The sequence below is a fragment of the Myxocyprinus asiaticus genome, chromosome 42 (assembly GCF_019703515.2).
Source record: "Myxocyprinus asiaticus isolate MX2 ecotype Aquarium Trade chromosome 42, UBuf_Myxa_2, whole genome shotgun sequence".
In the NCBI taxonomy this organism is placed as follows: Eukaryota; Metazoa; Chordata; class Actinopteri; order Cypriniformes; family Catostomidae; genus Myxocyprinus; species Myxocyprinus asiaticus.
The window spans coordinates 38,071,556-38,088,634 of record NC_059385.1 but is presented as its reverse complement, the minus strand read 5'-3'; the positions used below and the strand labels follow the sequence as shown (position 1 = coordinate 38,088,634).

Genomic DNA, 17,079 nt, shown 5'->3' with positions numbered 1-17,079 from the left:
CACTTATACGATAGCTTAGGGATAAAGCTGGGCTTTAGCATTAAGCTATCTAGGAGCGTGTGTGTGTGGTTAGTACGAGAGAGAGAGAGAAGTGACAGCCCTAAAGCCGATTTCGCGATCGTGGGAGAGAAAGCAGCTGTTAGTTCATCGCTCAGAGATGCGGTGGACGGCTCGTAAACAGTCCCACGTACTTTGACTCTTTAATGGATGAACTCAGTTGCTGTCTCACCCGCGATGGCGAAATTACACAACAGTCCAATTTGGTTGGACCACAATACAGCAAAACAAATTCGTTATAATTAATACCCTGAGTATTAATAATGAGCGGACATGGCGGTCCGTAAACTGTACAAGCAAAAACCTTGAAACACAAGAATAACACACTTTAATATTCTATCTCTGCCCAGATGTAAACATCTTACTTGAATCACATGAGGACACAGGTAGAATGTGTTTTCCTCCGTCCTTTAACTCTGACCCGGTTCCTTGAGGCTTGGGTGATGACGGGAGGCCGTTTCCTCGCTCTGTCGGCGGGTGGTGCGGCTGTTGATTCTCGGCGGGCTGGCGGAGAACTCAGAAATGTTGACTTGACTGAAGATGGAAGAGAAATCTTTAATCTCTTCACTTCTGTAGGCCAACGGATGAAGATGCGAATTGCTCGGCGGTCTCCTTCGGATCCGTTAGAGTGTTTGGTTGAACACAGAGTAATCTCAACTCATCCAGCGAGATGGAGATTGTATGGCCACAGTTTCAAGTCGGACGTTACTTCCTTGTGCCACGAGGTTGCACCTGAGAGCAGTGATGAGCTGCGTCTATACAGGACAAACAAAGTTGCTGGAAGCAAATCCCGGAAGCATTTCAGAGGTACTTCAGCTCCTGATGATGTCATGTTTGAGGGACGTTCTGTTGTGTGCTTATCCAATAGGAGTTGAGAGTTGGATCCTTTAGTGAGCAAGGCTTCATGGATCTGTAGTCTGTTTTGGACTCACTTTGTTTGATTTAGATGCGATTTTTATCAGTATAATTTACGACTTGGAATGTGGGGGCTGAGTTAGGTTTTTACCACTGTGTTAGGCCTGCCTTTGTCTTCTATCTGAATACATGAGGCCCAACAATGTTGTGAATGGTTATTTGATATGGTTATTCAAAATAACATCCTGGGTTTTTTAATTTCTCTTTTTTGATGTGCAAATGTATTTAGTAAAAAAAAAAAAAACCATCAAAAATAAAAAACATCAAAAATTATTAAAACGTGAGTACTCCGAATACTGTATGCAAAAAATTGGTATGCAATAAAAAGACATATTTGTTCTTTTTTGTAAAAAACATATTTTTGTGTACTGCTTATATTGCTTATTGTTTATATTATTCTAACTTCAAGTAAAATACTGTAAGTTCATCTCAAGTCCATGAAAGAAAGAAGGGGTTTGGGTTTGGGTGGCATTCACCCCTCTCTATAGCAATCTTGAGCTTTTAATATTTTAAAAACGATTATTTTTTGCATGAATTATATTAATCCATGTTACTGGCTGTTTTATAGATAGCCGAATATATTATGTTTATATTTTTAAAGATATTTTTTGCTATGGCTAAAGAGGGTAAATGAAAAGTAATTACATTTTGAATAAAATACACTATCTGCTGAAAATCTACATTTAGATTCTCAAATAAATAATTTATCATTAAGAGTTGTTTTTGTGGATTTATAAGATTTTATTTGTAAAGTGTGTATTAGAGATGCCATTTTACTCACAGCTGATTGATTCATTTTATTCACAGCTGATTGGTTCAGCATCTGTTTGTGATCTATAATCCAAAATGAAACCTGTGATGGAGCAGGTTAACCATGTAGTGTAAGTTACTATGGAGATGAACACCGCTAAAAGCCGACCAACTTTCATGATACCTAAAACCTGTGATTGAGGCAAACTAAACTAAAATTTACCTGACTAGACACCGAAACCGGCTTCATGGTACAGGCCTGTCCCCCACACAACAATACTGACTCGACCAGTGGCGTGACTTTGGGGCGGGACTATCTGTTTGTTTGATCAATGGTAGACAGAGAGGAGTGTTTGAAAAATACAGTTTGTAAACTAGTTTATTTTTTCATTTCAGTTTAGTGACACTAGTGGTGCAGAAATGACACACTTTAGCTGAAGTTTCTTACCTGAAGTAAATGTAGTGTTGCATCACCTGCTCATTTATATGTCTGATATCCTCAAGTGTTGAGTTGTAAATTCAAGACACACCGCAGTCAGAGATCCAGTCACAAAGACTGTTGAGATCTCTGACACTGAAATATCTGAGAAAAAAAAAAGTGATTGAGTTACTGAAGAGATCCATGTGTGTGTGTAAGAGAGAATGATTTAATATGAATGTTGTGGAGATATTCACCTGTTCACTCAATTCATTCTAGTTCATCATAGTGTGACATGTAGATATTCATGTTTTTAAATACTTATTAAACAACTGAAAACTGTAGAATCAAACAGGAAACACTAGACTTCATTTTGTGACACATTCAGCACCTGCTATTCCTTACAAACCTTCAGCTGTGACAGTATTTTACAGTGCATCCGGAAAGTATTCACAGCACTTCACTTTTTCCACATTTTGTTATGTTACAGCCTTATTCCAAAATGGATTAAATTCATTATTTTCCTCAAAATTCTACAAACAATACCCCATAATGACAACGTGAAAGAAGTTTGTTTGAAATCTTTGCAAATGTATTAAAAATAAAAAAATGAAAAAAATCACATGTACATAAGTATTCACAGCCTTTAACATGACACTCAAAATTGAGCTCAGGTGCATCCTGTTTCCACTGATCATCCTTGAGATGTTTCTACAACTTGATTGGAGTCCACCTGTGGTAAATTCAGTTGATTGGACATGATTTGGAAAGACACACACCTGTCTATATAAGGTCCCACAGTTAACAGTGCATGTCAGAGCACAAACCAAGCCATGAAGTCCAAGGAATTGTCTGTAAACCTCCGAGACAGGATTGTATCGAGGCACAGATCTGGGGAAGGGTACAGAAAAATTTCTGCAGCATTGAAGGTCCCAAGGAGCACAGTGGCCTCCATCATCCGTAAATGGAAGAAGTCTGGAACCACCAGGACTCTTCCTAGAGCTGGCCGCCTGGCCAAACTGAGTGATCGGGGGAGAAGGGCCTTAGTCAGGGAGGTGACCAAGAACCTGATGGTCACTCTGACAGCTCCAGCATTTCTCTGTGGAGAGAGGAGAACCTTCCAGAAGAACAACCATCTCTGCAGCACTCCACCAATCAGGCCTGTATGGTAGAGTGGCCAGACGGGAGCCACTCCTCAGTAAAAGGCACATGACAGCCCGCCTGGAGATTTCCAAAAGGCACCTGAAGGACTCTCAGACCATGAGAAACAAAGATTGAACTCTTTGGCCTGAATGGCAAGCGTCATGTCTTGAGGAATCCAGGCACTGCTCATCACCTGGCCAATACCATCCCTACAGTGAAGCATGGTGGTGGCAGCATCATGCTGTGGGGATGTTTTTCAGCGGCAGGAACTGGGAGACTAGTCAGGATCGAGGGAAAGATGAATGCAGCAATGTACAGAGACATCCTTGATGAAAACCTGCTCCAGAGCGCTCTGGACCTCAGACTGGGGCGAAGGTTCATCTTCCAATAGGACAATGACCCTAAGCATACAGCCAAGATAACAAAGGAGTGGCTCCGGGACAACTCTGTGAATGTCCTTGAGTGGCCCAGCCAGAGCCCAGACTTGAACCCGATTGAACATCTCTGGAGAGATCTGAAAATGGCTGTGCACCGATGCTCCCCATCTAACCTGATGGAGCTTGAGAGGTCCTGCAAAGAAGAATGGGAGAAACTACCCAAAAATAGGTGTGCCAAGCTTGTAGCATCATACTCAAAAAGACTTGAGGCTGTAATTGGTGCCAAAGGTGCTTCAACAAAGTATTGAGCAAAGGCTGTGAATACTTATGTACATGTGATTATTGTTTTGTTTATTATTTTTAATAAATTTGCAAAGATTTCAAACAAACTTCTTTCACGTTGTCATAATGGGGTATTGTTTGTAGAATTTTGAGGAAAATAATGAATTGAATCCATTTTGGAATAAGGCTGTAACATAACAAAATGTGGAAAAAGTGAAGCGCTGTGAATACTTTCCGGATGCACTGTATATGAAAAATGTTGTGAGAATCTGTCACACATTAGTCATGGGTGAAATAAATGTATTTTTGTAGGATGGTACAGAGGGGAAAAAAGAGCCATGAAGTTCGCTATCCCAAGAATTTGGCGGGAACCCACTGACCACTCAAGCAACTGCTACTTCTGCATGGTGGACCCTTCCAAACGTTGGACTGGCAAGAATGCACCTGCTATCATGTATCCGGACCTTCCTTCATCCATTGCCCCTGTGCCACACTGCCATGAGCTTCCCGTACCCACTTGTCCGGAGAGAGAGCAGCCGTCTTTAGAAGAGAGCAGCAAGTCAGAGAGCAAGGAAGACATTAGATCCAGATGACAATTTCAGAGGTGGAGCTGAGGAGAGAAACCCATACTATCCCAACCAAAAAGACCTCAACGACTTGATTAGAGATCTTGGTCTGACCAAGTCCAATGCCGAGCTTTTGACGTCTAGGCTCAAGCAGCGGAACTTGTTGGATGAAAGTGTGCAAGTCGCAGATCAGAGGAAGTGTCACCAACCTTTTTCCAGCTTCACCCGTCAAGATGGGCTCTGCTTCTGGCTCAATGTGACCAGTCTGTTCGAGGCAATCGGAATTGCCTGTAACCAGAATGAGTGGCGCCTTTTTATTGACAGCTCATCCAGGAGCCTCAAAGCTGTGCTGCTCTATAATGGTAACAAGTACCCATCTCTTCCTCTGCCTCACTCGCTGCACCTCAAAGAAGATTACAACAGCATCAAGACCTGGCTGGATGCCTTGAAGTATGATGAGTATGTCTGGGAGGTCATAAGAGACTTGGCATGGTGGCATTCTTGATGGGTCTCCAAGGTGATTTTACCAAGTTTCTCTGCTATCTTTGCCTTTGGGACAGCAGGGAGACCAAGGTGCACTACCACAAGCAAGACTGGCCACAGTGGACCGAGTTCTCTGTGGGGAGGAACAATATCAAGTGGGAGCCACTGGTGGACCCCCGGAAGGTGCTGATGCCACCACTGCACATCAAATTGGGCCTTATGAAACAATTTGTCAGAGCTCTAGATAAGGAGTCGGCAGCCTTCAAGTACCTTCAAGACTTCTTCCCTGTCTAAGGTAAAGATCAAAGCCGGTGTCTTCGTCGGACCACAGATAAAGAAGATCCTCGAGTGCAATGAATTCCCCAAGAAGCTCACTAGTAAGGAGAAAGTGGCTTGGAACAGCTTTGTCGCTGTGGTTCGGGGCTTCCTGGGCAATCGCAAGGCCGAAAACTATGTGGAGCTGGTTGAGACTCTGGTGAAGAACTATGGCATAATGGGCTGGAGCACCATATCCTTGATGCTCATCTTAATAAATTCAGGGTGAACATGGGAGTGTACTGTGAGGAGCAAGGTGAGCGCTTCCACCAGGATATACTAGACTTTGAACGTCGCTACCAAGGACAGTATAACAAGAACATGTTGGGAGACTACATTTGGGGGCTGATTCGTGAAAGTGATTTACAGTATAATCGTAAATCTCAAAAAACTACTCACTTCTACATCTTTTGTAGTCATTTTTGTATTACTTTAGTATAAATACATGTTAATTTGGATTCATATGTTGTTTTTTTCTGACTTTATGTGAACGAAAAGACACAAATATGCCCGTTTTGTCATTGGAAATAGGTACATTTCAAAATATCACTGTCCTGGTCACAAAAGCTAATTTTGTGGGGAATAACAGCCATTTTATATACTTTTGAGGCATAAGCAATTAGGAAATAACACTTACTACCCAGGAACAAAAATTGTGTTACATAGTATTATCAAAGAGCAGTTTTTATTACTTTTATTTTTTGGTGTGTCTGCAACATGATGTGTAGATGAATATGAATATGTTGATATTAACAAATGTCATGTCTCTGAGAATGTTTTCAGGATATAAAGTTCATTATAAAAGTATGCCCTATTTTCAAGTGGGAAACTGAAGACATATGGATAAATAACCATAAATTAATTACTTACAGAAGAGGAGAAAATTGGTCACATACTCTTTGATACAGGGATGTGGCGATGTTTTCTGATGTCAATCATAGACTGTACTCTCCTGGGCAAAATGTTTTTTTTTTTCCCAAAATGCCAAATCATTAAGGTTTTATTGATTTTAATCACAAATCATTGGTCAGGAAACGTCTCGCTTTGATTCCTCTGTCCTCGTTTCCTTTCCTTGCATCCATTCCTTGTTTCCTAAGAGGGTGAGGTAAGGAAACAAGAAAAGGAAGCGAGGAAAGGAATTATATGTTCAGAAAGCTCTTTTGAAAACATATTGTATTTTTGCAATTACATTTGGTGGTGCTAGTGGCACAGAAATTACATACTTCAGCTTTAAATAACTCAGGTTGGGAGATCAGTCAGTTCAGAAGGAACTCGTGCGAAAGGCTTTTAAATATCAATTCTCTTTCAGTTTATCATTGTTACAGAAACAAGTGTTGCTTTCTGGACATAACATGGTTGCTCTGCACTGGAAACCCCCACATTCACTCACTTTGTCACACTAGATTTATTACTTCCTTCTTATTGTACATATAAACCTGTCAGAGGCCAGAATGCATAAGGAAGGAGGTGTGGCAAGGGGGGACACGGGAACGATGTTCAAACCATAAATTATTCCATATGTTCTGCACACACTGTTGTATACTTTTCAAAAGCAATACATATTTGATTAAAGAAAAAAAAACATGAATTTTCACACTCCACCTCCTGTCCATATGCTTTTTCTTACAGACAGCTGGATCAATGAAGATCTATGTTCAAGACAGGATGTTAGTCATGTGATCAATATTTGATCAATAAGCAATCTCCTTATTGTGCTGTATTTCATTCTCTGTTAAAGACTTGCAGGCTGTAATCTCACTGATGAGTGCTGTGAAAGTTTGTCTTCAGTTCTACAATCATCATACTCCCTGAGAGAACTGGACCTGAGTAACAATGACCTGCAGGATTCAGGAGTGAAGCTGCTCTCTGATGCACTGAAGAGTCCTCGCTGTACACTGGAGATACTGAGGTCAGTGATTTTCAGTAGAAATAATCAGGCATTGAAACCGTAAATGTCCTCATATTTTTAGTCATAAGCTTAATTTACATAATCATCTGATAGCGTCTGCCAGCGAGAGGTCATGCTGAGTTAATGATTCTGACAACTGGGAAAGCACTTCTGTTGTGTAAAAAACAACAACAACAAAAAAACGCTCAGTCGCTGGGCTGGGCTCTTGTGTTCTCATCAAGTGACCAATGAGCTTAATTTTTTTTTTTGAAGAACTGACCACACGTCAAGCTCTGATCTGAACACTTTCATCTGCAATCGCACTCACAGCCACATATCATCACAAACACTGATTGTAATCCATAGTGATTCTATCACCAAGACGTTTTGTGGGATTCTTCAACACAAAAATGACTAATAAAATAAGAAAGCAGAGGCAGAACAGTCTGTTTTTATTGAACAGAAATCCTTTTCTCATTGAAAGCTGTGTCAAACCCCGAGGGGATAAACATCATGGTTGCCTGTATAACCTCCGTTCCCTGATGGAGGGAACGAGATGTTGTGTCGATGTAGTGACACTAGGGGTCACTCTTGGGAGCCCGAGACACCTCTGGTCTTTGATAAAAGGCCAATGAAAATTGGCTAGTGGTATTTGCATGACACTCCCCCAGACATACGGGTATAAAAGGAGCTGGTATGCAACCACTCATTCAGGTTTTATGCTGAGAAGCTGAGACAAGGTCCAGCCATTTCAGCGGGTAGTTCAGCATCGTGGCAGGAGGGACACAATGTCTCGTTCCCTCCATCAGGGAACGGAGATTACACAAGTAACCATAACATTCCCTATCTGTCACTCACTCGACGTTGTGTCGATGTAGTGACACTAGGGGTCCTTATACGAAACGCCACAACTGAACTGTGTTACATGAACTGGCGGTGTGTGGTGGGCAGACCACTGTGTGTCTCATAGCCAGCACACCAGGTCGACACGTAACCTCCCCCAACATAGTTATGAGTGTCGAATGGCCCTTTGGGGACAAGTCGACTACCCAAAAGATAGAGACAGGCTTAACCCAGTCGTGGCCTTTTTTCCCCTTCTCTTTGTCCACTCCCTGAAAAGAAGGGGGATTATCCGACTGGGCCGCCAGGTCTAGTCGGGGGGTGTCCCTCCCAAGGGGAAGACACCGTGGAGACCACACCTCGCCCAAAGCGAGGGGGGGGATATTTAAGCGGAAAAATACATCACATGGTCTTTCCGACCATGTGGAGAGTCTTCAAGGTAGATCCTGAATAAAAGGTCGAACTCGCCACGAGACAAGCCAGCGGACTCATCTGGAAGCCCGATCAGGGCAGACGAGCGTGCTGGGGAATGGGAGGTCCGCGGGGGGATACCCGGCGGAGGTGGTTCCATTGGGGTCCCCAAATCGCCCCCAGTGCTAGCGACGCTGGCCTCATACCCGTGGGTAAAAGGACCGAGGCGGGGAGCCTCTGGGGTGGCTTGCTTTCTTACAAAGGTGAGCTGCGACTGCATCATTGCCATGGACATGTCCTCGCAATGAGTACATGACCATCCACGAATGCTGTCTCCGCGTGAGCTGTGCCCAGACATGAAAGACAGTGATCGTGACCGTCAGAAGGTGAGAGATAACGAGCGCAACCAGGAATAACACACAATCGGAAAGGCATCTTTAAAAGACGCGTCTTTAAAAAGACGTTCCGTGTGTGCCGCTCTTTTAGAGAAATATACTCTCTTATTTCTGCCAAAGTGCCCAGGGGCATTCTCTGGAGTGCACCATTGCAGAGGATGGAGAAGCCGCTGAAGTGCGCTGTCAGATCCAGCAGAGGTGAATGACCAGTCGTGGCAATTCAGCTCAGTGAGCATGACCGTTCGGCTCCGAAGAGAAAGTCTGAATGAGTGGTTGCATACCAGCTGTTTTTTACCCATAAGTCCAGGGGAGTGGCATGCAAATACCACTCGCCAATTTTCATTGGCCTTTTATCAAAGACCAGAGGTGTCTCAGGCTCCCAAGAGTGACCCCTAGTGTCACTACATCGACACAACGTTGAGTGAGTGACAGATAGGAACACACAATCACACATCCACAGCATAAAGTTACTTCATGAATCACTTCCTAAATCACTATTACAATTGTTTATGTTCACACGGTACTCCTGTTGTTTCTTCGGTGAGCTCCATTTGACAGGGAATCAGAAGTAGAGTTCGGCACATCTGTCAACCCTCCACCATTCTGAGTCTATAAGTGTGACAGACATCTGACTGAAGAGAGCGGGATCTAAGCAATTTACTGATCACAGTCGGTAAATGTGTCACCCTCGGCCAAGATCGAGTTGTTTGGATTCGACTAATGTGACACCGACTTTAGTGACTGCCACTGCAGTTCTTCTGAAACTGTGGGAGATTCATTCTGGAATAATCTGTTGTATAAAACTACTTTCTTATCATGCTGTTCTTTGTTTAGATTGGCAGGTTGTAATCTCACTGATGGGTGCTGTGAAAGTTTGTCTTCAGTTCTACAATCATCATACTCCCTGAGAGAACTTGACCTGAGTAACAATGACCTGCAGGATTCAGGAGTGAAGCTGCTCTCTGATGCACTGAAGAGTCCTCACTGTACACTGGAGATACTGAGGTTTGTGTTTGCAGATTCATTACTACATTGGAATATAAGTTATGAATATATTGTGGTTCATAGCTGTGGTTACTGTGAATATGTGGATGGGCTCCCTCTGCTGAGTCTGGTTCCTCTCAAGGGAATCAAGTCATTGTGATTCTGACATCACAGTTCAAAATAATCACAACATTAATTTTTGACCAGCTCTTTTTGACAATCTTCTTAAAATGTTCAGATGAGGAAGAAACTTGCTGCAGATATACAGTAGAATTTGCTTTGATACCACATACAAACAAAAACAATACACTAAAACAACAGGAAATGTGATATAATAATAGTGGAGTCGGTGTGACTGCAGGTAGATGATATACTGTATATTATATCTCAATTATGTTCTGCCTATTTTATGTATTTATATATCAATGTTTATGTATTTGCTCTGAAATGTAATAAGAGTATTTTTTTTTTCTATCAGAGGAACATCATTTCAACCAAACAACCATTTTAGCTAAGTAGATTTTAAATGTTGAAAGTAGTTACAAGTAATGAAAGCATGTTTTCCACACAGTTTTTTTAGTAAACAAAGGAGGAATAATGATGTTTATTCATATTACAAAAACATTTCTGTGAATAAACACAGTGTGCAAAAACTACAACTTTACACACTTGTGTTTTGGAACCCAGTCAGGCTGAATGTTATTATAATATATGAGTGAATTATTATTAGACTTAGAGGATTAGAATTGTTGTATATAGAAGTGGTATAATTCTGACATATCTATTACACCTGGAGACTTTATTTTGGTGGGAAGACATTTGAGTTGATGGATTACCAGAGGACAGTTTCAGATAGAGGCTCAAAATTCACCTCTAGATTGTGAAGAGCACTTTATAAACACCTCAACGTCTAAACATGTGGTTATCACTCAGAATCTGACAGTCTGATATCAACCCAAATGTACCTCAATTCCTCGACACAAACTCCATCTAAGGATCAGGGAAAAAACACACCAAAATATAATAAAAATACAAACCCAAAAGAAGAACACAAAACACAGCAATATCATAAACTAACGCACAGTGAGGTAACAAACGACTGAATAAAAAAGCTGTTTGAAGAAATTGTTTTCATTGTGGCTGGATTTCTGCAGGTGCCAAATGAAAAGTGATGCATATTGCATTTATACATTGTTCCTCTATAGACCTTATTCACAGCAGTGCCATCTTTGATTTTTTATGGGAATTACAGTGAGACTGTGAGGGGTAGACGTTCAGTCTCTTCAATGGGTTTTACAGTCATTTAAAGTGTTTTTGGATCATTCCACTGTTGAAACACTGAAAAATATATAATTCCAAGAAATTACAGTAGACAAAAAACTCAGGACAACATGAGTTGTGGAACATTAGATGGGATCTAGAAGCTTTATAGAGCTTCATACAGTACATGTCACTGAACAGATGGTAAGTCTATCCCTCACAGCCTTACTTTCATTTCCATTGTGATTGTGAAATATGTTATGAATGTATTTATGTATCGTATATTCTTTTGTCCATAACACATTATTAATGGAGTTATAAAGGAAGGTCTGGGAGGAGCTTGTCAAGTTAGCCCTATCAATCATAATGCAAGCACATATAAGCAGCTGCTAACCTCACTACCTTGACGATTCTTTTGGCAACCCTCCACCACCCCAACTCCTCCTTTATTATCAGTTTTAACTAACTCCAGTTAACTAGTCCGGGGGGGGGGACTGAAATTCGAGCCGAACCGCATGCTTAAGACCCTCATTCTCAAGCACCTCCTTTACAGAGAGCCAGCCAAATTAGTTTACCCTTAACAACCTGTTTACCATTTCCACTTCAAGTGCTATGTGGACATGTGAACTTGTGAATGGGTGTTTAAAGTAAAGATGAGAGACCATTTGTTCATCATACTTAACATTGACATAAGCTTTATACAGGAAGTATCAATTTATTTGTATGACTATTGAGTGATATTTATTTATTTATTTATTTATTAGCTTTATTTACAGAATAGTATAGATTGAGAGGAAATTGAGGGAGAGAGAGGGAGAATAGGGTTGGGACATGATCCAGGCCAGATTCAAACCTGGGTCCCCATGATCCAACAGCTCTGATATGTGTTAGGAGCGAATGCGCTACATTCTGCACCACACCTCCAACTGAGTGAAAATAATATGGATATATATTTCTCAGACATTTGATTGAATTTCAGGAAAACTATTCTCGTTAACAAAGTGAAAATGAAGATTCATTTGATCCCTCTTTTGAAAGCATGAAATAATGCTGTTTGAAAATGTTGTTTTAGTTCTGGTGTACAAAAGCAGTCGTTATGATCTTCAATACAGTAAAATATAAACCTAATTTAACATTTTCAAAAGAGTTTTGTTCCTTTGGCAAATACTTGATTTGTATTTCCATCTTATAGTTGATATTTGCATGGAATTGTGAGTTGTGTATTTAGTACTGTAACATTAGCTAAAAGTTTAAAAGTTTGTACAATTGTTTCCCTTTTCTGTACATTATGGATGAAAGATAATTATAAACAAATAATTTTAAAGTCAGAAAATTAAGCTTTGACTAAATTTACACTTGCATTAATATTCCAACAACTTGAAGACATGACACCTGATAAGGGAACACAGAGACCCGTGATGCTCACTGGTTTTTATGGTGCATTCTGGGACTTTTGGGAAGTGACTGTTTCAGTGCACTGGAACAATTTTGTGATTGGGACAACCCTAGAAATGGCCGACTCCCTGACCAGTGTGCTGACTATTGATCTAGAGCTGATTGAGGTGCACCATATGGGTTTAGTCTCACTGTACGTTACAGGTACCAGAGGCCTGATATATAAATGTTACGTACACACAAAATGAGCTTTGATATTTTTGTATTTTTTTACATTTTGAAAATAATCTTGTCGTAAATATATGCGCACCATCTGGACACTCTTGACTGTGCGTTCACACTCTTATACTGGTGTGTGTGAATTGGCAACTCCAACTGGCCAAGTAAAAAACTCAACAGACTGATTATTGTGTATGATATGCAGCTTTACCAATCATTCCAGCCTGATGACCCAACTGTTCTCGGGCGTATCTCTTTATGTTGTCTCGCTGTGTTTTGTTTTCGTTTTGTTTTCCTTCTGTCTTTCATGACAGGTTAGATTGCCACCAGGTGTCAGCTATGATGACTACTAATCAGTTCTCTAATTTTTTGTTTTGTATTGTTAAGTTTTTCATTTACTTGCTTTGTTTTTCTTTTTATGGAAGCTGTAGGCAATTGGGTGCTATTTCTTTTCTATTTAACCTTTTTTCTCCTGTTTCTACCCAACAAGGGAGTCAGGGTAGAAATGTGCTGTTTATTTGTTTTTCTTTTGTTAGGAAATTTAGTTTGGACTCTCTTTAGTTAGAATAGCATTTTTGTTTGTTATTTTGGCCTTGCCCCATCTTGGAGTCTGGTGTAGCTTCCTTATTTTAATTTAAATAAAACTATTATTCTTTATTGTTGAAAAGCTGTGGTTGTGTTAATTGCCAGGGCAGGAGAAGGGAATTTTAAAATCTCTCTCCTTGTTGCACCTTTCCAACCCTAGACTGGGGAGGGTGTAACATATCTCTGCCTACCTTTCAGAGATCTCTGCCTGGATGAAGGAACACCACCTTCAGCTCAACCTGGCCAGGACCAAACTCGTGATCCCAACTTGATGGAACTTGTGATCCCAGCAAACCCATCTGTTGATCATGAACTTACCATTCATCTGTGCTCAACTACTGTGACACCTATCAGAACAGCACAAAACCTGAGAGTAGTAACCGATGACCAGCTAAATTTTAGTACTCACATGTCATCAGCTGCCTGGTCTTGCAAGTTTGCGCTTTATAACATCAGAAAAATCAGACCTTTCCTGTCTGAATATGCTGCACAGCTCCTGGTCCAAGCTCTGGTTATTTAAAGATTGGACTACTGCAACGCTCTGTTGGCCAGCCTTCCAGCTAGCCCTATCAAGCCACTGCAGATGGTCCAGAATACGGTGCCACGAATGGTCTTCAAACAACCAAAGAGGGCTCACGTCACACCCATTTTGGTCTTACTCCACTGTGTACCTGTAGCTGCCCACATCAAATTCAAGCCTTTGAGTTTGGCCTTCAGAACAGCCAGTGGAACAGCACCCTCTTCAATTCGCTCTCTGCGGTTAGTCAACGAGCTGCGCCTGGTGGTCCCATCACAATGAAGCACAAAGTCCACTTCACATTCATTCACATTCTCTGTCCTCTTGTGGTGGAATGAGCTTTCAACCACCTGCCGTTCTGCTGAAACCCTTTCAACATTTAATAAAGTGCTGAAAACACATATTTTCTATGAGTACTTAATCAGTCCTAAATAATGGCACTTTTTCAGAAATAAATAAATAAATCCTTGTCTGTCTCTTTCTTCTGTGCTAACTTCTGTACTATTCTAACTAAACTTAGAACTTGGCAGTGTGATCCTGCAGGTACGGTTTACTTTTATATGACAAAGTGCTTATGTTCCTCATTTGTAAGTCACTTTGGATAAAAGGGTCTGCTTAATAACTAAATGTAAATGTAGTTTATCTGATTGTTGATGTGTGTTTGTAGATTATCTGACAGTTCTGTGTGTTTGTTTTTTTTAGATTATCTGACTGTTGATGTGTGTTTGTAAATTATCTGACAGTTGTATGTGCCTTTGTAGATTATCTGACAGTTGATGTGTGTGTCTGTAGATTATCTGACAGTTGTATGTGTGTTTGTAGATTATCTGACAGTTGTGTGTGTTTGTAGATTATCTGACAGTTGTATGTGTGTTTGTAGATTATCTGACTGTTGTGTGTGTTTGTAGATTATCTGACAGTTGTGTGTGTTTGTAGATTATCTGACTGTTGATGTGTGTGTCTGTAGATTATCTGACAGTTGTGTGTGTGTTTGTAGATTATCTGACAGTTGTATGTGTGTTTGTAGATTATCTGACTGTTGTATGTGTGTTTGTAGATTATCTGACAGTTGTGTGTGTTTGTAGATTATCTGACTGTTGATGTGTGTGTCTGTAGATTATCTGACAGTTGTGTGTGTTTGTAGATTATCTGACTGTTGATGTGTGTGTCTGTAGACTATCTGACAGTTGTGTGTGTTTGTAGATTATTTGACAGTTGTGTGTGTTTGTAGATTATCTGACTGTTGATGTGTGTGTCTGTAGATTATCTGACAGTTGTGTGTGTTTGTAGATTATCTGACTGTTGATGTGTGTGTCTGTAGACTATCTGACAGTTGTGTGTGTTTGTAGATTATTTGACAGTTGTATGTGTGTTTGTAGATTATCTGACAGTTGTGTGTGTTTGTAGATTATCTGACAGTTGTGTGTGTTTGTAGATTATCTGACTGTTGTATGTGTATTTGTAGATTATCTGACTGTTGATGTGTTTGTCTGTAGATTATCTGACAGTTGTATGTGTGTTTGTAGATTATATGACAGTTGTATGTGTGTTTTTAGATTATCTGATTGTTGATGTGTGTGTTTGTAGATTATCTGACAGTTGTATGTGTGTTTGTAGATTATCTGACAGTTGTATGTGTGTTTGTAGATTATCTGACTGTTGATGTGTGTGTTTGTAGATTATCTGATTGTTGAAGTGTGTGTTTATAGATTATTTGACTGTTAATGTGTGTTTGTAGATTATCTGACAGTTGTGTGTGTTTGTAGATTATCTGACTGTTGATGTGTGTGTTTGTAGATTATCTGACTGTTGATGTTTGTTTGTAGATTATCTGACTGTATGGTGACAGAGGAAGGCTGTTGTTCTGTGGCTTCAGCTCTGAGTTCAAACCCCTCACACCTAAGAGAGCTGGATCTGAGCTACAATCACCCAGGAGAATCAGGAGTCAAGCTGCTCTCTAAAAGACTCAACGATCCAAACTGCACACTGGACAAACTCAAGTATGTTGAGCTGTAAAACCCTGTTTACACCCATATTAACTCACTAAGCCCAGGCCCTAATTGGTCTTGAATTTATTGAATGGTCAGTGAATGCATTGAAATAGCACCTGTATTTATTCCTGTCAAAAAATTCAAATCCTTAACAAATACACACAGAAGACACATCATAGTGTTTCATTAGAATGAGGACATTTCTGTAATCAAGAAATGTTGTTTACACATTTTAGGAAATAAATTCTGAAGAATAATCTTCAAGCATCTGTCACTTAACCCTTTCACATGTACCGGTGTTAACAACTGGCCCCTGCAGAGTAGCGTCACACATTTGTGTTCCTGCAACAGCCAGTGCCGTCAGATTCAAACCAGGTTTCATGCCAAGACTAAGCTGCGCTGCCCAAGTGCCTGTAATTCATTTTCACATAAACTGTTACTCATACAGTCTTTTCAAGCAGATTGTATGTTTATTTTATGACATAGACATGCAAATGGTCACAAAAGTACCACTATAAAAGTTTACAGCTCATATATAAACAGTCAGCACAAAATGTGATCACTGATCCTCACAGTCATGTCTGTTTACATTAGGTGGCCATTCCATTATCAATCATAAGTAACTCAAACAGCAACTCAGTAGTCTTTTCAAGCACACAGTATGCTTGTTCTTTGAAACAGACAGCCAAATTGTCACAAAAATACCACGATAACAGACAACAGCTCACCTACATGCAGTCAACGTATCAGGGAAACTCGATCTTTCCAGTCCAGCCATCTTGGTTTTCATTAGGTGTTAATGTGTTTGTCACACACACACACACACACACACACACACACACACACACACACACACACTTTTTTACTCTTATTATTATTAGGACTCTCCATAGACATAATGATTTTTATACTGTACAAACTATTCCTGATAGCAAATGTACATCACCCACATGTCTATTTGATGTGTGTGTTTACATCTTAAAGACATCTATTTTACATTGCTTGCTCATCTGCTATACGTCTATAAGACATATGTCAAAAATTGTTTCAGATGTCTTTGAGACATTTATGATTTTGAATGTTGTAAATCTGATATTTTTAAAATGTTTAGTAGATGTTAGATGCTTTCCAGATCAAAATATCTGAAACAGACATCTCAGAGACGTACATAGATTAAACCTGTAAACATACACACAGCCACACACACACACACACACACACACACACAACCACACACATTGGTACCCCTCATCATGATGACTCTCCGTAGACATAATGATTGTCATAC

General features: G+C 40.3%; 1 protein-coding gene across 1 annotated transcript in view; it reads left to right on the top strand.

Annotated features, from left to right (window-relative positions):
- The window catches only part of LOC127432701 (ribonuclease inhibitor-like), a 275,817-nt gene extending 260,001 nt beyond the window's left edge, over positions 1-15,816 (top strand). The window contains exons 4-6 of the mRNA XM_051684050.1: positions 7,045-7,215; positions 9,675-9,845; positions 15,627-15,816. Coding sequence (XP_051540010.1) covers positions 7,045-7,215; positions 9,675-9,845; positions 15,627-15,816 — 532 coding nt within the window. The remainder of the gene's footprint in view (positions 1-7,044; positions 7,216-9,674; positions 9,846-15,626) is intronic.
- Positions 15,817-17,079: the final 1,263 nt, after the last annotated feature.